The sequence below is a fragment of the Equus przewalskii genome, chromosome 20 (assembly GCF_037783145.1).
Source record: "Equus przewalskii isolate Varuska chromosome 20, EquPr2, whole genome shotgun sequence".
Classification (NCBI taxonomy): Eukaryota; Metazoa; Chordata; class Mammalia; order Perissodactyla; family Equidae; genus Equus; species Equus przewalskii.
Genome location: NC_091850.1, coordinates 29896718 through 29918761, shown reverse-complemented (window position 1 = coordinate 29918761; position 22044 = coordinate 29896718). Strand labels below are relative to the sequence as shown.

Genomic DNA, 22044 nt, shown 5'->3' with positions numbered 1-22044 from the left:
TTCTCCACTCTTGTTCCTGATCCTCTGACTTGGGTCAGCTACCAGTGCCTAAATCTTGACTCTATCACTTATTAAAGGGTATTGACTTTGGGCAAGTTGCTCTATGATCCTCAGTTTCTCTATTTGTGAAACGGGAATAATAGGACCCATCCAGGAGAGTTCTTTTGAAGATTAGAGGTTATGTGATTAAGAATACAAAAAAAAATTTTTTGACACAGAGCAGTTATTTTAACATTAAGGCTCTGCGGCTACAAGGTTGGATTTCGAGCTGGAGAGTAGTTAATTTACTTAGTAGAATTGTTCATGCTGGTTCTTTAAAGATCAGTGCTAGAGACTGGATGGTGAGCTAAGAGCACTGGACCAGGAGCCCAAATTCTGGGGCTGTACTCCCTGCACTGATATTTGCAATCAAAGTGAACACAGTCAAGCTAAGTTCTGTGGGGCTCACTTTTCACATTCTTGAGCTGTTGGCCTCACAGTGGCTGGGTTAATGTGCAGGTCACTGTTTTTATATACATCAGTGGTAAGCTTAAGGTCAAATTGAAATTATCTATTTCAACCTGGAGAGAAATTTAAAATATTCTAACCCCTCCTTTCATTCAAAACACTTAAATTTAATTCCCTCTTGAATCAGACTAAGTGGGCCCTGGCAAACACCAGCCTTACTGTACTCATCCAGTCTCAGCTGAGTGCTCAAAATGAGAAACAATTGCAATAGAATGTTCTGTTACTATGGCCTTCTGTAAGGAATATTCAAGTAGAAACTTTTACCAAAGTATGATAGAGGAGGTAGTGGTGGGTCCGTGTTTTGTATTATTCAAATATTTTCCCTCTTTCTAAATTGATTATTTGCACAAAATGTTTATCTCTATGATTGTGAACAGATTTGGTAAATCTAGTAAGTATTATTATGTGTTTTCATGTTTTCTTGGCTTTCTCTCCTTACCCTCTGACATCTGGTCCCTGATGGTAAGTACCTTCATGCCTCCCAATCTTTCTGTAAACACACATGCTAAACAGGAGAGACAGCTGCACAAGATGACTGAGCCGGCTAGGCTGAATTGTTGGGGATTGTGTGCACATGTGTAAAATTAATTATTACAAAGCAGTGAGTCATACTACATTCTCCACCTCTGGCACTTACCTCCAGCAGATGAGTATCAAATCCTTTTATTTTTGGACCAGGAACTGGGGGAAGGATGCAGGATACCATGCTATAAAATAATTTGTGAGATAGAATAAATGGCTCATCTTCTCACTTTGTAATTTTTGAAAGATTAGTATTATCTCCAAGTAGCTACTACATGGACTATGGGTAGATATGACTTAGAATTCTGGGCTTACGTGACACTAACAATCAATGATGACAACAATTAATAATTATAGAGGCCTACATCAAAATGAGCCCTGGCTAATCGAGGAGGCTAATTCTGAAATGAGTGGATTATTTGAACTATTTGCTTCCCTTGCTTTTTGGCTGCTCTTGATAGATTTTTACTATTTCATAACTGTGAGCCTCAGTTGGATGCAAAGAGCACCAGCTTCAGATGAATCCATTCTGCTACTTTTGCCAGCACTATAAAAGATTTTTTATGGGTCAACACATGGCAGCTGATGGCTAAAATGAGGTGCTTGAATTATCTGAATGTTTCCATCATCTTTGTAGTGTCTTTTTTTACCCTTATTCCTGAGAACCATGAATATTGGGAGGAGGGTTGATAGACAGTGAAGTACCTATAGCCCTTCAAAGCCACTGCCCAGACCATAATCAGACAGAAGACAGCAGAAAGAACGGCCACAAAGATCCACACGGTGCTATCTTTCATGGTGAAATCTAAAAAGCAAACAGCCAGAAAGCTTTAATCGCATACACCATCATTAAAAAGAAACATAACTAATGAACGAAACTTTTGAACAAGAGTTTTCCCCCCTACCTACACCTCCTTTGATTTGAACAGTAATCCAAAAAGAGTAGCATGAATGACAGGTTTAATTTTTTCCAATATTATTAAATTTGAACATGTTGCATGTATTTTACAAATTTCAAAATCTAAAAGTTTCAAAATCCTTTTACATATTATTTTATTTAATCCTTAAAAAGGAAGTCCAAGACCACGTGGTCAGTTGCAGTAATAATAAAAACTAACATTTATTAAGTTCTTACTAAAAGCCATCAATGGTGTTAAGCTTTTACATACGTTGCCTTGTATGTAAGGATGAGGAAATTGAAGCTCAAAGAGTGATTTACCCATGGGCACGGAACTATAAAATTGTAGTCTGGGATTTGAACCCAGGTCTTCTGCCTCTAGACTCTGCTTTTATTTAGTAAGAGCCAGGGCTGGACTAGATACATGTATAAGTCTTATGGCCCACAGTTCAGGGCTCTTTCCAGTATGCCAGTCCAGTAAAAGCCCTGATACTTTGGCCAGGCAGGGTGTCAGAAGAGCTAGGCATCACCGTGTGGTTCTGGGCAAGACCCCTAACTTCACTGAGCTTCAGTTTCTTCACTTTTAATTTCTAATGGTAATTATATTCTCTTTCAATATCTGAGAGGGTTGGGAGGACCAAACAAAGTAAAGACTTTGTAAACCGTCAAGTACTTTAGAAACGCAAGATGAATCATTCTCTTGTAAGCTGCCATGTTTAATGGCACTTAGTTAGAACTGAGCGCCTCTTATGTACTGTGCCTTGACTAAGAGACCAACACGTAATTGACATCAGAGACTGAAAATCAGTTTGTGTCTTTGAGATGGGATACCACCTTACAAATTCTGGGAGAACGAGATGATGACCTTGACTAAATGATAAGAAGGGGTAGATGGGGAGGGCAGAATCACCAACCCTACAACCCTTTGAGACATGCCAAGCCCACGTCTGCAGCCTTATCCTAGGAACTGGTCCCCACTGACAGTGACCCAGGGAGCAATGCTATGATTCCAAATGTCTTTGTGTTGGGTGGAGCGATGATAAACCCACCTCTACTCATTCTTCTGGCTAAGGGCCAAAATAGTTTCTCTGTTAGTAGTACTACATGCAGATTTACTGAATTCATTCTGTTTTAAAAATATTTAGGAATATAAGCAAAAGGTAGCTGAGACACTCACCATTAGGTATCTGGATGGAGCTCTCTGGGCTCCACTCACTCCAGAATCCATGATCTGGCTTACAGCGAACCTGGACAAGGTATTTCTGTCCTGGATATAAGCTGAGAATCTTAAACTGAGTCTGCTGCCCAGCGAAATGAATCTAAGGAGGAACAAGGAAGACAGAAGTAATTCTAATTTGTATTATAAAGAAAGAGACTTTTCCCTTAGATCATAAATTATGGGAGAAGTGAGGCTAGACAATCAGACTTAGTAGATACCATTCCACCCTCTCAGCCCATCCGCTCCTCCTTATAAACATTGCTCACATAAGAATTAACCAATTTCCTATCTATCCATTTGGAACTCTGTTTCAGAAAGACAAATATTCTGTTTCCCACCTCTCACTTTTAAAATTCTATTTCATAGAAGGAAACTAGTTAATAAAATTGGAAAATGGCTATTCTGTAAACCCTAACGCAGTAATTGATAAAAGGATTATTCATTGGTATAAAGCCCCTAGGTGGAAGAGAACTGGGCATTCATGTATGTTGAAACAACAGTGCACAAATGAAACATGGTTTTACAATCAAGGGATCAGGTTGTGATCGCCATAATTCAGGGGTCAGTTTTAGCATCATGTATGGTAGGTCAACCAGATGGTTTGTGTCTCCTGATATGATGCAATATGAAGGATATATCACCTCTGAAGTATTCTTGCCAAAAATTGTTCAGCCTGAATTTAATCTAGTCTTTATATCCAATGCCTGGTTATAGGAAATAAAAGGGCAGAGAAACTAGCTAAATGACCTCACAAAGAACTAATCAGACAAATACAGAAGGTGGGACATTCTATGGGACAAGCGGCATAGTCTCTTGAGTATGTTGAGACCAAAGGAATATAACTACTAGCCACAATGTGTGGTCCTGGAGTGGATTCTCCTTTGGACAAATTAGCTGTTAAAGATATCTTTTGAAGCAATTGTTGGAATGAAAGTATAAACTGTCTATTAAATGATACTAAGGAATTTTAATTAATTTTCTATGTGTGATCATATTATTTTGGTTGTGTTTGGAAGTGTTCTCTTTTTAAAAGAGACCTGTACTAAAGTACTTAAGAGTAGAATATCATAATGCCTATAATTTACTGTATTATTTCTTTACATTCAAGTATTTCAAAGCAAATAAAAATGCCATTGACTGTGGCCTGGTTACACTGAGATTTTTTCCTCCCACTTACTACCGGTTAAGTATTCTCATAGTGTCTAGATCTAAGACACTTTGAGGGAGGTGGGTTGGAAATCCGGTGAAAGAGGCTGTTCAGTCCAAGGAACTAACCAGCCCTTGGAGAGCTGTGAAGATGAGCCCCCATCAATCCCAAGAGAGGGGAGAATTCCCTTCCACATCTGGGTGGGCCACATCAGCATCAGGAGGGCAACATGGTGACCCAATAATTAGGAGGAATGACTTGTTCTTCGTTGTGAGGGCTTCATCTTTGCCAAGGGACATGGTTCTTTACAAAAGCTTCTAGTTGACTCACCTCCCACTCAGCTGATTTCTCAGGTTTTAATCGAATTTCATACTGGAGTGTGAGCCAACCGGATCTTACATCAACCAGGGTGGGTGGAAACCATCTCATCCACAGATAGGGTTTTTTGTCTTCTGGCTGTTTTAATTCCAAAGTCAGATTCACAGGAGGGTCTGGTTCAACTGCAGATGTGAAAGAAACTCCATATTTAGTAAAAGTGGTCTTTGAACACAGAACTGGATGACTCAGAGGCAGCTCTCTCTACCAGTTCACTCCCCCATGGTTATAGGACACTTTGCACTTGATTATTTGCATTTGATCTGGTTGATCAATTGAGTCTGGATTAGGCTGAAGCAAGTGAGATGCCTAGGGTGCAAAATTTAAGGAGGTACAAATGGCCAACAAGCACATGAAAGGTGCTCAATGCCCTTAGTCACTTGGGAAATGCAAATCAAAACCACAGTGAGATACCATTTCACACCAGCTAGGATGGCTAGAATTCAAAAAAGGAAAAATAAAGAATGTTGGTGAGAATGCTAGAGAAATTGGAACCCTCATACATTGCTGGTGGGAATGTAAAATGGTGCAGGTGCTATGGACAAAAGTTTGGAAGTTATTCAAAAAGTTAAACCATGAATTATCATGTCACACATCAATTTCATTCCTAGGTGTATACCCTCCGAAACTGAAAGGAAGTGTTCAAACAGAGACACATGAATATTCATGGCAAGACTATTCATAATAGTCAATAGGTGATAACAACCCAAATATCCATTGACTGACGAACAGATAAACAATATCCGTATAATGAAAGATTATTCAGCCATAAAAAGGAAGGAGTACTTGCTACATGTACATGATACATGCTACAACATGGATGAATCTTGAGAACATTATCCTAAGTGAAAGAAGCCAGACACGAAAGACCACATACTATATGATTTCATATATATGAAATATCCAGAATGGGCAAATCTATGGAGACAGAAAACAGATTAGGGGCTGCTTTGGGGCTGGGGTAAGGGGGAGAATTCTGAGGAACTGCTTAATGGGTATGAAGTTTCCATTTGGAGTGATAAAAGTGTTCTGGAACTAGATAGTGGTGATGGTTGCATAACATTGTGAATGAACTCATACCACTGAATCGCACAACTTTAAAACAGCTAAAATGGTGAATTTTATGCTATGTGTATTTTACCATAATAAAAAAATATTCAGGAGACACTTGCTCTCAGGTTCCTTCAAGCATAGGTCTGTGAGTACCTCCTTAAGAATGAGATGTCTAGGGCGCTGGCTTGCCTTACTCCAGTAAGTCAGTCTTATTTACTTACTCTCTGACTGGAGTAATTACCTGACTGGAGCAGTGATATTGTCTCTCTTCATTTATTACCTCCTAAAATCAGGCTCCACACCAGGTGGGACACAAGTAAGTGTAACTACAGTGAACTTGGCATTATTATCTATGGCTGCCTAAAAACGAACTTTGGAAAATTTGCCACTAATCCTAATGCTTATATGTTACCAAGTAAATACCTATGAAAGATTATTTTACATGTACTTACTAAACAAACATCAGTTATTTAATATAAGTTTTAAGTTAAACATAATACTGAGGAATGCCTCTGATCAAAAAAGATTTGTACAAAACGGCAAGTAAAACATTTGGGATGAATCCGTTAAAGTAAAGTTTCTCAACCTCAGCATTACTTGTATTTTGGGCCAAATAATTCTTTGTCATGGGAGCTGTCTTATGCATTGTAAGATGCTCAGTGGCATCTTAGGCCTCTACCCATTAGATGCCAGTTATACCCCTACCCTCCTCCCTGGGTTGTGATAATCAAAAGTGTCTCCTGCAGGGGCTGGCTGGCCTCAGGGCCTAGTGGTTAAAGTTCTGTGCACTCTGCTTCTGCGGCCCTGGTTCGTGGGTTTGGAGCCTGGGCGCGGACCTGCTCCACTCATCAGCCATGCTGTGGAGGCATCCCACATACAAAGTAGAGGAAGACTGGCACAGATGTTAGCTCAGGGCAGATCTTCCTTGCAAAAAAAAAAAAAGTCTCTCCTACCATTGCCAAAGGTCCCGTGGGAGGCAACAGGGCCCCCAGCTGAGAATCACTGCTTTCAAGTGTCTTCAGTATAGCTCAGTATTGCTCAATGGCAACAATGCTGGAATCTATTTCTGAGAGATTATCTGCCAATGTTGTCATTCTGTACTGGAGGTTATCACTGGTTGAGAGTCAAGTGGATAGAAAGTGTATTGCAGTTCACATCGATTTTTAAATGAACTTCCATGGCCTGTCACCAACACTGTATGCTGCAGGGTTATATGTGCATTCCACGAACGCTTCCTTTATTATTTTGAAACTATGGTCCAACACATTCTTTCACCAGAGACTTTACTTCCAGAGTCAACGTGAGTGTGATCACTCATTGATTTCACTTTTTAAACTCAGCTGGTCTTCAGGGCGCCCATGTTTTGTGAGTCACATTCATTATAGCAGTTGCTCATTTCAGAAACTTCTCTTGCATTCACTGTATTGCCCTCAAATACTAAATACTTTAACATTTGAGGGCAAGGCAACTCAAGAAAGAGCCCATGAAAAAGGAATTGTTTGGCATTTAGCATCTTAAAGGCTTCATATCTTAAGTAAATTTATATGACTGGAGTTTATTCTGACTTGTCAGTGGGGTTACCTTTTTGATTTTCTTAAACTAAGATCCAATTCAGTTTCCACCCTCATGCTCATTGCACTGAATTGCTGGTGGGAGAAAATATCCAATTGGGTACCAGGTGGTGTTGGAAGCTTTTCTAGTTTTTAAGGATCAACTACTGATAACATGCCAATGAGATGATATACAAGTGAATACTTGATGGTCCTAGCCTGATTTTCCTTGTTGGGTGGTGTACATAAATCAGGAAGACGTGGGTGACTTTGAAGCTAATTAGCTACACCCTAGATTATTATACAAGATGAGGCCTGAACCCAGTCTCTTGTCGTAAGATTCTCTTTGTCATCCCAACTAAGCCATACAGGCCACTAAAATTATGCCTGACTGCCCTCCAGGTCAATGTTGAACAGGAGAAGCAAGGAAGAGCTCTCAGGCTGACTTTGTTCTACTTTGCTAATGACTTCTCCAAACATTGTATTTGTGGTCTTGGCCTTTAGCCTGCTGCTCAAGCAGCAGTATTTACTCCCCAAATTCTTTATTTTTAAATAATAGCTTCAGTTGCTAAGAAGGCTATGTATTCGGAGAATTGAATTTGGGGCAAAGCAGTTGGAACAATTCCTGTGGGTGTAGAAGCAGTTGAACTCCTTCTAAGAGTTGCTACTCCATGGAGCAGCTGTCTTCCACGGGGAGAGAGAAGAAATCCCAGCTTGCCAAGGGAGAAGGGACATTGGTTGCAGGGGGAGGGCTAGAGGGAAGGATTGATAAGGGAAGTATAAATAGAACATTCTTTCTGGGTGCAAGAGGATGAGAAGAAGGATCAAGGGAAAGCACAGAAACACAAGGACCCCAAGTGCCAGTCCTACTGTCATGAATGACTTGATAAAAATTGGTGTAACATACTCACTTGACAAGGATATCGTGAATTTTCTCATCTTTCTCTTTGGGAATCCATCCAAAAGCCAAGCAGACTCAACTGAGTTTGACTACTGGTAAATCCATAACGGAGTAACAAACTCCTCACCTACCGCCCTTCCCCTTACCTATATATGTCACGTCCACGTAACGCGGATCCGAGGAACAGCTTCCCATCTGGTTCGTGGCGTTTATCGTGATGATGTATATTGTCCATATGGAGGTGTGCTTCTTGTTAAAGTAACAGGAGTTAGGGCCACCGGTTTTGTAGTCCGGACATTCATGGGTGAGTGTCTCTCTGCAACGGGTAATATACTATGTAACAACGAGTAAGAAAGTATAAAAAGAGTCTAGTTTTTTTTTTTTTTAATAGATCTATATGGTTGGCTATGGAGGATTCCAAATGCAGAAAACCAGAGCTGAAGAACAGCGCCCCAAGATTCTGTACCATGTCGGCCCCAAGCTGCCAATGGCAGCTGGGAGGGAGACAGAGAAGAGAGTGCTGGAGAAAGGGGTGGAAGAGTCACTTTAGGGCCTCAGAGACTCTGCCTCTCATCGGCCCTTCCCATCTATAGGTTTCTGTGGGCTTTGTGATATATGCCCCCTGCCAAGAAACACTTGAGCTTCCAATGGTCAAGGCGCCACCATACCCAGGGAACTGTCACTGGGTCATCTCAGAAAACGGGACTTTCTCCTGCACATGTACACTGGGAGGCCATGCACAATACAGCATTTATTACACAAATGTTTTGAATTGTATTTCATTGAAAAAAAGATTAAAGGGGATAAAAACTGATGTTAGCATATTTCAGATTGCACTGAGTCAGCAACAGAATGAAGTGATTGTGACAGGAGATATTTCAGGCCCAAGTGCCTCATTAGGCTGCTGACATTTAGGCTGAGGGGCCTCAACGCCAGACACACCACACTGGTGTGGAGGCTTGTTCCATTTTGGTTACCCGTTTGAGTTCCTGAAATCTGTTTATATAACGCCCCTTTAGGTGCCAGAAGGGATGACAGCTTTGTGTACAACAAAGGGCATTCATTGGGAACTGGGCCAGCTGTTGCTACCAGAAAATATTTTCATCACTGGGGAAGGAGACAGCTCTCCTGGGACTCCCAGGCCTCATTGTGAATATAACAAAGTCCTCGCTCAGAGATGACCTCGTTTAGTCTGCACTGCAACTGTAGCTCCAAATATGCCCTCTGGGAGGTCATGGACCCTGGATCAGCAATTTGTTTTCCTAATAGGGCTCTTTATTTTCTTGGACATGAAACAAGTTTGAAAAGCTAATGTACCATGGTGTCAAGAATTACATGATAGTCCTCTTATGTGCAAAGGTAATGATTACTAAAAAAAAAATTTATAAATGACAGAAGGTTTAGAGATGAGTATCTAAAATTAACTGGCACTTAGGAAACCCTTATATGCGACCTTGGACTGCAACTGAAGCTTGCGACAGGCTATGGGAACATTGCTATATTGTATTGCTGCTGTGGCCCATGAGCTTACTCACCCTGAGAGAGTGCCTCGAGGACATTAACAGGAAAATGTGAGCATGGTGTTCGAGTCCCTTTCCCCAGTGGTATGAACCTTAGTAGTGTTAATCCGGGGAAGTGTGATAATTCTAACTTGGAACCAGGGTTCTTTTGGCCTGAAGAGTGAGAACACTCTTGTGAAGCTTGAGAGGAAAGAAGAGAACTTTTTACCCTTCCTTGTGGTAAGTCAGCGTGTAACTGGTAGGAAGTCCTCCATCGGCCCCAGGCTTCCACCAGCAGGTGAATGTTTCCTTTTCTGGAGAACGACATTTAATGATCTCAGGTTTACCAGGAGGTGACTGTCCTAGAAAAAAGCCAGAAGCCGCTGGAGTCAATATTAAGGTGCATTCCACCATTTGACCATTCTGCTGGTGACAGAAGCAGGTTGGTGAGACCAGGCCAGCAACGAGGTCTCAGGGTGAGTAGGCTGAAGGTGAGGTGCTCAGAAATGCCAGAGTGTCAGCATCAGCCCCACACCTCTGTGGGCTGCCCTTATAATGGAGGACTCAGAGAGAGAGCTTTGTGGTGTTGTGTGTGTGCATGTGTGTGTGTGTGCTTGTGTAATGTGAGATGCAGATCCCAGCAACCTAGGATCAGTGACTAATTGTAAAATTTCAACAAAGAGTGAGCATCAAGAGTGAGATGGATACTATGGATTGAAGAATATGTGGCCCCTCTGTCATCCCACAGAGTCTATAAAGCTGACACCCTCCCACAGCATAAGGGTGACCATAAAACGAATTCTCCCCTGGGTACAAGTGTCATCCTGAGGATGCTTTGCTAATACAATGTTCTCTGGCCCTTCTCCACTCTGTTCGCTAATCTCCATCTTTCTGCCATTCCCACACAGTGAACTCAATCTCTGATCTTTTGTTCTTTCATTGTATCACTGATGCTCCTCCCTCAGCTGCTTCCTGCCCCTCACCCCTTCTCTCGCCTTTTCTTCCATTTTCTTTTCCCTTTTCCTTGATTCCATTCAGCTTTGACCTGTGATCCAGTCTTACTGCTACCTCCCCATTCTCCCACCCACATCTCTGAATCTTGGTTTTCAGTTTCTTTTCTTTTATATCTCCCCCTCTCTCCTTGGGCCTCTAATGTGGTGAGGTGGCAGAGGGCTTCCTTGTAATTTTGTGGCTCTTTTTGGGGTGAGAGGCATGGTAAGAGGCGAGGGAGTGGGTAGCTTCTCTCCTGCTTATGAGCTACCATTATTATCTAAGAGCTGTATCCAATCCCAGCTGGAAGCTAGAAGGTCTGAATGGGGTACATGTGGAAAATACAACATCAAGGGGATCAAATTTATTAGTTGTCCAATCCCCAAAGCTTTTGAAGAGCTGGCCCCCTCTTCTCTCCCTTCTCTGTCAGGTCCAAAGAGGGAAAGAGTGGCCCTGGGAGTTTGCCCTGGGGAGCCCCAACACCTCCATCCACTTAACTCCAGTCGATCATTCATTTGGCTGAACTGGATGCCCCAGCGCTTAGTTCAGGATGTCAGGAGCAGAGAGGAGAGCTTCCAGGTGTCGGTCTCAGCAACTTAGGGGGTTGACTCTGTTTTCTCCCACACTTGTCTCTTGACCCCTCATGCTCGCCCCTAGGCCAGAACTTCCAGCTGAGCACCAGATCAGAAAGAGCAAGTTTGGAGGAGAACATGGATGGGAAGGGGGGCATCAGGCAAAACCAGCCAGAAAAACATCATTTAATGGAATGGTATGATGTGATTCACGTGCTGGGGCCAAGGACACCAGGCTGATAATGTCAGCTGGAGCCGAGCTACCCTCCTGCTCCCAGCCCCCTGAAATTAAAGAATTATAGACAACCTTAAAGCTCCATGCCGGCCGGCCTGGGGCTAGCTCTGCTAAGATTTGGAACATTACTTGTCCTCTAGGGAAAATTTCTTCAGGATAATTTCACAGATCGAAGCAATTTTTTTGTTTGTTTTTGTTTTTTGTTGTGGCTGGGGAGGACTGCATGAAGTAGAAAGAAAAGTTTGTCCAAAAAACCCTCCAACCCCTATGGCTCAATAATAAGCACACTCAGAAGCCAATTAAGGTGATTGCTGATGATTCCAGTACTTAACGTTTCCCTGTGGATTATCCTGATCTCTGCTTTCCTTTCTGTCTCTCTGAAAGCTCATCTCTTTCACATTTCACTGGTTATTAGTAGTACATCTAGGAATGTCAGGAGAGGAGGGTAAAGCTGGGAAATTACAATTAGTCAACTGTTTCCTTGGCCCACTTGAGAGGAGACAGTTAAAATTAATGGACTGTCTCTAGCTCATAAAATGCACACAAACAGAGGGACAATCACATAGGCACCATACACATAGGCATACACACGTGTCCACATAGAGCCCACATGACATATACACACACACACAGAACCATACACAGATGCATATGTATAGAAGTACACATTAGTACCCACCCTCTAGTTTAGTTGTGAACCTCACTTCCTCTATGAACACAGATAACAGAATGGGCTGTACCAGTTTCCTACCATGTAACAGCAAGCCCCTATTTCTCTTTAAGGTTTTGCAAAGATTTTTCACAGACATCATTTATTGTGGTGAAGGAAACATCGCTATCCTCACTTTGAAAATGTGGAAACTCAGAGAGATTAGATAAGTGGCTCAAGGTTACACAGGTAGCAACCAACCGAACCTGGACTGAAACTCTGGTCCTGTCATTTGTAGAGCTGTTCCACAGCACTCCCAGAATGAGGATGGAAGTCAGAGCACAGTGACAAGATTTTGCATTCATTGTCTTAATTCTTTTGCATTAATTTTAATGTTAAAAAATGCAAATAATTTAAAAGCAGCAAACGACATGGACATTTTCATGTCTCATAACTGCATTGCAAGAGGACTGTGATGGACTCTCCACCCTCTTGAAAAACACCCCAGAAAATTAAAGACAGCAGGACGATCTCTTACTTACCATTCAGAAGATTGATGTTGAGAAAAAGCAGCAAAATGAAAACAACTGTGGATGCCACATTTTCCTTCATGTTGGCTTCCTTCTCTTTCTACAGGAAAGTTATCAGAGATTCACTGAAAAAGAAGGCATCAGGCAACTTTTTTGAAATGACTATCCAGTCAGGTACATGCACCACTTTATTCTGGGTGTTTGCAACTGATTCTTGCTCCTTGCTTAATGTGAATGACAAAACAGGGGGAAAGGAATGTAGGAAAATGTAACATGGTTGGATGGCTTGGCTCAGAAGCATCGATGCGCACATGCTGGGAAAAATTCCACCACCAGAGGTCATCAGATGACAACGTTCGAGGTCAGCCTTGCAGCAGTGGTCTCCTTTGCACACACCCCAAAGAAGAATTGTTTTCTTTCCACCTTGCAGTCAACAAACAATATATCACCCATTTTCTGTGACATAGATTGTATGTCCTACAAGAGAACTGTTCTCAGGGGCCTTTCATCCACCAGCCGCAAATAAGCCAGGCTGAAAAGTTAGTACACTCAGTGTGACTCCAATCTGGCCTCTTTGATGCTACTAAGTTAGGGGGGCTTCCTCAGGAGGTTCAGGCTGAGAAGTTTCTGGAAGCCTTCTGGGCTATGGAGATGGCCGTGAACCACACAGTGAACTCTAGTGAACCTCTTTGTGGTTTGTTCCTTCCCTTTAGAAAGGCCCCATAAACAAGAAATGACAAACTCCAGTAATAATTCAAGTCCCTTGGGTTTGGAATGTTAAGTACATTTTGAACCTGCTGGGGTTTAGAGTTTTGAGCAATTTATTATTAACATTATTTTCACCCTTGGAATCACTTTCAAAGCCTCTAAATATCCTTCTAAGAAAGAAGGATTTTAAAAGACATTTGAAAAAGGCTCATTAGTCTTGTTGGAATCCAAACTCTCAGAAAACAATAGATTTGATGAACTAAGTGAAAATTCTTGGAAACACATGCTTACATTTCCCTTTAAATTTTACGTTTTTTTTTTTTTTTTTTTAAATCAAGGGAAGGACATCAGGGAGCAAGGCTGCCCATCTTGGGATGTTTGAAATGATGAGTGTTGTTTGATGACACCCAAAAAGACCAACCTTTGCCTATTCCTCCTGGCCAGAGGGCAGTTCTCCATCTGCCATCTGGACACCATCTAATGGACAACTTCTTGAAGGCTTTCTCTACTTGCTCCTATTCCCTCTGAGACAGACTAGAAACTTTAATGACAACGGAGGTTGGGACTCACAGTTGCCATCAAGGACTCTCTTATAATGAGGCTCCTGCTTCAGTAATGTCTCCTGTGAGGAAGCCAGGATGTTGCTCTTCGGGGATCTTCCAGTTGCTCTTCCAGGATTCCTTCCAAACGCCCACCCTTCCCCATCCCCAGGTCACACGTTCTAAACCACTTGCTCCATATAACCCCTTGGACCATCTAATTTAAATCAAATTGTTAAAGGCTCCTAGTGGGTTTAAAGTCATATCCAGCATGATTTTACTATGGGCCAGGCACTGCGTTCAGTATCCCGATCATTGAAATTTCATTCAGCCCCCACAACAGCCCCGTGAGAAGCACAAGCTGTTACCATTCCCTTTTAACAGAGGAGGATGTTGGAGTACAGAGAGATTTAGTAAATTGTCAGCCACGCCATTGGGAGAGAGAAATGTGGCAAACCTTAGAGCATCTGAGAAATCATCCTGATATGTGAGCATTCTGTGATGGATGGGTCAATTATTCCTCCTTCCATGGGGGAGACAGTGGTGACAACAGCAAGTGACCCGAAGTGAGCAGCATGCCAAGCCTTGAGCAGGCATGCAGTCAGAAGAGCCAGGAGTCAGGGCCCAAGGAGGTCACCTCCACCACTCGCCCCATTTATGCCGAGGATCTCAAAGGCTTTGCTCTCACTAACCCAGCTTCCTTAGATACATATAACTCTGGAAGAGGTCTTTGTCCTGAGCGTCTGGTAATGTCATCCTGGCTGCGGGATGGAAATTCCACCCACTGGCTGAAGAAGTTCTATAACATCCTTTTAATGAGACTTCTCTGCTCTTTTGGACATTGCATCAAAATGCTTGAGATCAGCGTGCTATAAATCACACCTTTGGGGCGAGGTCAGATGCTATCCAGACATCTCTTCCAAATCAGGGCTTCACATGTTTTGCAGAAGAAACGTCTGGATGGAGCAGGCTGGGGGCAGGCAGGAGCTGATTTTGTCATCGCTATACTTCCTGGTGTGCCGGTCCAGGCTTCAAGAAACTCTTCTAAACAAAGTTTTCTTATAAAAACTCTTTCAGGAAGTATTTTATGGACTAAAAATAAACCCATTTCCTCTGGGATTGCCTAAGAGATCCTGGAATTTGGTTGCTAGCTCCCATGCACTTTCTGATGCCTTGAAACGCCTGCACCAGGGAATTGGAGGGACTCACGGTGGGGTCGGTGCTGAGTTTAATAATGATTTCCCAGCTCATCCCGTATCTTACTGCCCAGCAGGGCAAATGCAGTGAGGTAAGTAAGCCTTTACAATTACAACTGCACACTCCTAAGGGAGCTATGCTGAACGTTAACCCTGATCACACCTTATGGTTCTTCCCGCACTAGGCACACCTCCCACTGTCCACTGACCTTTTTTTCATGGCTGGTGGACATTAGGCTGGAGATAAATTTGGTATTTGTCTCTCTGAGTCCACTTCCCCATTGCCAGCAGGATCTTGATCACGGGCCCCCCTTATCCACCCAAGTTGGGACTGGAACACCCAAAGAAGGCCCACAGCCTACTTTTATTGATGGTTCTAGTGGCAAATGGCTCCAAATATTTGGAGTCCAATTAGGAAAAAATCAGCCCCACACCTCTGCCTGAGGACAATTATCTTGGCTTCACTCCTCACTAGCTCCCTGGGTGTGACTGTGGTTTAAAAATGCAAGACATGGAACTGAAGAGCAGGGTTGTAGCAAGTCAGCAGCCCCCATGCTTTGCCCAGGACGAGCTGCCTTGGCTTCCTGGCTTCTGAATCCTCAAAGACTCTCCTATCTTTGTGCTCCCTCCATTATCGTATTCAAATATACCTTCCCACCATGTTCTCTCCCACTGTGGTGTGACCTCCACAAAAACCCTCTTCCTCCTCATTTTCTCTGCATCAATGCTGATCCTGTTCAGATTCTCTCTTTCCAGAAGCTTCCCTTTATCACCTTCTTCCATTAAGCCAAGTCTCTTCTACACAGGCCAACAGTTGAGAAAGATGTCTGGCAATTTATGCCCTGGCAGCTTGCTTTTCTGAGAAACAAGAGCCACTCTCCCCAGATGGGAAATCAGGGCCACACTCTCATGGCATGGGCCAATCACACTATCCACAGAGAAAGAGCATGCCATAGGAGAGGAGTCAGTGTGGCCTCCTGAGAGTTAAAAATAACAGATCTGAACTCCCAACACACCACTCCCCACCGTCTACCCACTGGTAGTCTCTATCTGCATATTTTGGCCCACCCAACCCCTGAGCCAATTCTGAATGCTGACAATCTCAGTTCTACCATTTTGTGGGATTTACTCCCAAGACCTGGTATCAGAGGATCCTCGAAGTGAGTTCCATCCACCCATCCTACCTCCTCTGTCACTGTTGCTCCAATGTTCCACCGAGATTTTTGACTCAGTTCCCCTGACTCTAGAAATGGACCTAGCACCTACCTAGCTCTTGCAAGCCCAATTCCCAAAGGACAAGAAGGCCCAATCTAAGATTTTGGTTTCTTTATAGACTGTCACACAAATGACATGCACAAATCATAGGTATTCTGCTCAATGAATCATCACAAAGTGAATATGCCCATGTTACAACCAGGTCAAGAAATAGAACACTAATAGCACCCGAGAAATATCCCTAGTGTTCTTCCCAATCTCTACCTACCCCTTCCTAGTGGGAACCACTCTTCTGACTTCTAACACTACAGATTAGTTTTGCCTACTTTTAGACTTTACAGAAACAGAATCATACAATATGCATTTTTTGAGTGTGCGTCCAACTTTGTTCATTCCACGTTGTTGTGTGATTCATCCTTGTTACATGTTGTTGTACAAAATTCATTTTCAATTCGCCTCACTCATCTTCATCCATATTACACTGCACGAAAGACCATAATTTATTTATTAATTCTACTCGATGGACATTTGAGTTATTTCCAGTTTTTGGCAAACTTTGGATTTTGCTAAGACTGATCAAGACTCAGATGGGAGGGAAGCCCTGCACACTTCACAGCCACTTTGCGCTCCTCCCCAGCTTCATTTCTCTACCCTAAATGGATAGGACCTTGCCTGCCATATCTCCTGATTATGAATGCAAATTAAATTTCAAATGCTTTTCTTGTCCTAAACACTCAAAAACTCTCATTTCTTGCAAGCAAATTTTAAATAAAGTCACCCATTGTTTTAAATGTTAGGAACTGTGTTAGGTGCTTCCTTTGGGGTCTGCCAGGCTGAGGTGCTCTACTTGCTGGCTCTCCTTACCTGCTGCTCCACCTGGGTTAGATGGCCTGAGGCTAAAATAACAGGGAGAGAACCTCACATGTATTCTTTGATTTCCAGGAGTCTGGTTTGTCTTTCCAATGTAGAATGCCAACATTTAGTTCAGGAAACAGAGGACACAATCTGCTCAGGGTGGGGAGAGCAGCAGGAAGGATTAGATATTTCACACCAGGCTCAAGATTAAGGCCATTAAACAAGTCAGTGGTCAATGATGGACAAGTGAATCAATGAAGGCTTAAAGGTGAAAAGCAGAACAAGACTCTAAGGTATGGGATGAAACTCTGCACACTGAAGAACTGGGCCTATGCTAGTATTATCAAACACTTGACTTGGAGCCAGCTTAGTTTTCTGTCTTGACAGGGGAATCTTAAGAGGTTTTAAGGAAACATGGCAGCTGCTCTTTAACGCAGACAATGAAAGTTGAGGACGTAGTGCTAAGAGAGCCCTGGCCTGAGGGTGGGGGGATGAAGGTTCTGGTCTTCCTGTGCTGCATGCAAACACATGCCCACAGCAATGACAGCCCAGACAACATACTTACACATTTGTCTGTCAACTTTCCCAGCAGGACCCTTGTTCACATGACAATCCATTATTATTTTTTATCACTGCCATTATCAAATTTATATTTTATTGCTTCTCAAACAGGTTTCTATCTTAGTCCCTGTTTTGAGATACCTTTTGATGGGAAACATCTGGAACTTTCCACAAGGGAATTACTTCTATATAAAATGTCCATCACATCAGAGCCCAGTAGTTTAGTCAGAACATCATGGCTGTGTGAAAGTTATTAGAAATAGTTTACAGGCTGATATAAAATGATATAAAATGGTTCCACTGAGGGGGGAACTTCTTGAAGACTCTGTGCTCTGTGAAGACTCCTCCAAGAGGAGGGAGTGTGCTGTGCATGATGATGGCCGTGTGCTAGAGGAGGTTGACACTTAGCAGAGACAGCGTTTGTCCAGATTGGAGCTGACTCAGGATTGGTCCCTCATATGGGGACTTCAATGGGAAAACCTCCTGGTTCCCAACCTAAGTGGAGTAAATCATCACACTGTGATGTATGCCCCTTTGCACTGGAGTCACTTTAATAAAACAGAATGCTGAACGCATCCCCTTGATTGGAGGTGTCACTTCCAAATCCGATTACACCAACTCCACTCACTCCCACAGCCTCCCAGCAGCATCTTTGAGCTAAGGGAGGCTTGTTGTCCCTCAGCCTTCTTGGCTTGAAGGCAAGAGGCAAGAATAGGAGCTGGGTGAGTTTCAACTCTCCCCGGCCAGGCCACTCTTCAGACAGATGGTGGCAAATACCCGTTGGCCTGATTTTCAGAGGATCTAGTCCCTCATAAGATCATAAACCAGTTAATACCATTTAAAAACACCCATAAATGGTACATCATGTTTTACAGTTTACAAAGCTGCTCCACAGACATCAGCAGTTTTCAATTCCACATTCACATTAGAACCATGCAGGGAACTTCTTAAAAGTACCAATTCCTATGCCTTGTCCTTAGAGATTTAGATTTATGGCTTCAGGTTTGCGCCCACTGGCACACAGGCATTTTAAAAAATCCCCCCAGATAAGTCCAATGGAAAGCCAGGTTTGGGAACCACTGACTGGCATGATGTTGCCTAATAGAGACAACGCCTCTGCTAGGAGGCTTCATTTGACAGAAAGGGAAACTGAGGCTCAGAGAAGTAAACAGCTCTGTCCACCATCACACAGTGCAGGCAGCACAGCAGAAATTGGAATCCAGTCTTTAGATTCTAAGTTCTGCCTCAAATTAGCAACAATTTCAGAGATACAATGACCAAACTTTTATTTACATGGTGATCTGTAGTTTATAAAGTACTTTCACATCTTGTTTCACATTTTTTTCTTACAATAATCCTGTGCAGTGGACAGGTAAGCCATTATTGTTATAGTAATAATAATTATTACAATTATTTCTACAACTTTATCATTGCTTTCATTTCAAAGATGAGGAAACTGAAGCTCAAAGGGGCAAGTGGTTTTAAACCAACAACCTCACCTAGGAGCCTCCAGGGGGCTCAGAACTGTGTGGTGATCAGACCAGCAAACCCTGGGATAGGACACACTACATGCCAGGCGCTGCTCTGTTAACTCACTTCACCCTCCCAACGAGCCTGAGATGTAGGGACTATTCATATGCCCATTTTACAGATGAGGACCCTGGGACCCCGAGGGGCTCTGTGAGTTGTCTAAGGTCACACGGCACGTAAGCAGTGTATGGAGGGAAAGGAACTCAGCAGTTGGGCTCCTTGTTGTTAACTGCCAAGTGTTCTGCTTTTTTGAAGGCTTCAAAGGAACAATGGACCTTACCCCGTAGGAGCTCCAGATGCACAAAATCCAACTCAACAGTTGGGATCTGTGTCGTTAACCACCACACTTTGTGCTTTTGATGGCTATGGAAGAGCAATGGCCTTTACCTTCCAGGAGCTCCAGATGCACAAAGCCAACCTGGCCATGGCTGGGGTGAAAGGTCAGAGGACCTTGGGGACCTGGGTTCTGAGACCTCTAAGGCAGCCCTCTGCCTGATAAAGGCCTCCCCCAGCACGCTTCCCTACCCAAAGACGGTTCTGATGCGGGGTGCTCTGGGGATCCAGGGAAGGTCCTTTGATCGCAATGAATATTCCTGGGGCACTGTTTCTAGAGTCAGTTCTAGGCACCACCACCCATCCCAGATATAATGGATCAAAAGTTTTGGAGGGTGGGGCCTAGGAAGGGATATTTAAAAAAATTTTTTTAAAAGTTTTATTGAGCTATAATTGACATATAACATTGTATCAGTTTAAGGTATGCATCGCGTTGATTTGATACATTTCTGAATTGCAATATGATTATCACTGTAGCGTTGGCTAACGCCTTTATCACATTACATAATTATCTTTTTTTTTGATGGGAACAATTAAGATCTAGTCTCTTAGCAAGACTGAAGTTTATAAATCAGTTTGGTTGTCTATAATCACTATGCTGTGCATTAGATCTCCAGGACTTGTTTATCGACTAGTTGCAAGTTTGTACTGGAAAGGGCTCTATGAACAAGGACTTAGGCGATTCTTGTGCAAGCTGAAGTTTGAAAGCCCAGCTCTAGCGGGAAGCAGCAGGGAAGGAAGACACTGTGCACGTGGTAGAATTGGCTTCTCCTTCACCGTCTGGGCCTAGAAAGGGCATTTTCCTAAGAGGAAAGACCTGGGCTGGGCATTTCTTGTGAGGAGGGCTCAGTATGGCAGGAGCTGTGAGGCCAAGAGACCTCTCATCAGGGCTGCACTGGAGCAGGCTCATATTGGAAGCAATTGTTCAATTTTCAGGAATGTTGTAAGCCACTTGGCTTCTTGTTGGTGGCTTGAAATCAGTCATAGTGGGAATATTTATACCACGGGAATTGGCAAATGCAGCACATCCGGATTTCTTTCTTCTTTTCTTTTTCTCAGAGAGCAGTTGTCAAACATTTGCCAGCACACCCCTAAGTCCACCTCTCTGGGCTTGATGTTCCCACATGTAAGAGGAGGATGTGGGGGTAGTTGAAACTTTCTGGCCGGCTTAATGCAGGGTTGCAGGTAGCTCTCCTTGACCAGGGGAGACCCTGTGAGCCCAGACTCCTTTCCTCCCTCTTTTTTGTCTCATGGAGATGGTCTTCTTTATTCCACTTCTGCACCCCTCTCCTGTGCTGACTTAACCTGGCCCTCCCAGGGGGTCTGGTCAGGCCCACCAGTTGCTGCCTCTGCATGTTGGTGCTGCAGGGTATTATTTTGCTCCTTTCTGACAACTGCATCAGAGGTCAGTGGGGCCCCAATGGCTTAACTAATCAGCTTTCTAACATCGTACACAAAACCAAAATAAAAAGAAGCAAACAAAAAAAACCTAACCATAACCTAAAGAAATGAAAAAACTCTGTCCACCTTGACTCTCGTAAGTGCGCCTCCTACTGTAGCCTGGGGCTTCTGTGATAGAACATTTTCAGTGTGCATCTTACACAACCTGGAGAGTGCCCTGACCTGCCTGGCTTCCTCGCCCACAGGTTTCCATGGCTTCCTCGCCCACGGGTTTCCATGAGTGGGGCCACTCGAGCCCTACCTGTAGGCTCTGGGACGAATGTCTGTCCAATGAGAGAAGACCAGGGAAGCTTTGCATTGAGTTCTGCCCTGTTCCCTGGTATGCGATCCTGCCCTGTCAACTGTCAAGACCCTAGTTCTGCCACAACCAGGCACATCAGACCCTGGATGTCTGCCCAGTGCCCAGATCAGCAGCTGACTCCTTGGGTTGGCTTGCATCCCCACATCTGCTGGCTCCTGTACTCCTATGGCATGGCTGGATCATCCTTCTGAATTCCTGGCAGATTCTTTCTGAATGCTTTGATACCGTCTCCTTGCAGCTCAGCTTGTCGCCTAGCCTTCTTCCGTCCAGGGCCATCCCTCTCATTCTCCACTCTCCTGCTCTTCTTGGGACGAATGACTGGTTTCCAGGTTGTAGCTCCTTCTGATCTGATCCTTCTCATTCTCAGAGAACGGGAAAGCAGACCCTCTCTTCCCCTCTCTGCATTCTCAATATCAACCACATTTAACCTCTGCACACCACCCAAAGTTTCACACTTTCTCATTTACTCATTGCTCCGTAATTCTACTAGCTCTCCCTGTTTTCACATCTGGCTTACTTCCCTGCTGAGCAAATACGCTCAGCCTCCTCTTATGCACATGTGCATGCAGACATATCATAATAACAGCCCAAATCAACCCCTTTCTTCCCACCCTGCACCCCAGAACAATGTGAACAACTGCCACCACCTGACCCCTGCATACTCATCAGAAATCATTCCTCAGACATTTAAAGAGAAG

General features: G+C 43.4%; 1 protein-coding gene across 7 annotated transcripts in view; it reads right to left on the bottom strand.

Annotated features, from left to right (window-relative positions):
• The window catches only part of PRLR (prolactin receptor), a 156295-nt gene that overhangs the window by 9242 nt on the left and 125009 nt on the right, over positions 1–22044 (bottom strand). For all 7 annotated transcript variants that reach the window (XM_008512017.2, XM_070587033.1, XM_070587034.1 and 4 more), the window contains 7 exons: positions 12660–12772; positions 9901–10033; positions 8319–8488; positions 4624–4793; positions 3105–3246; positions 1735–1834; positions 1145–1214 (listed from right to left, as the gene is read on the bottom strand). In XM_008512017.2, coding sequence (XP_008510239.1) covers positions 1145–1214; positions 1735–1834; positions 3105–3246; positions 4624–4793; positions 8319–8488; positions 9901–10033; positions 12660–12729 — 855 coding nt within the window. In that variant the 5' untranslated portion in view covers positions 12730–12772. The remainder of the gene's footprint in view (positions 1–1144; positions 1215–1734; positions 1835–3104; positions 3247–4623; positions 4794–8318; positions 8489–9900; positions 10034–12659; positions 12773–22044) is intronic.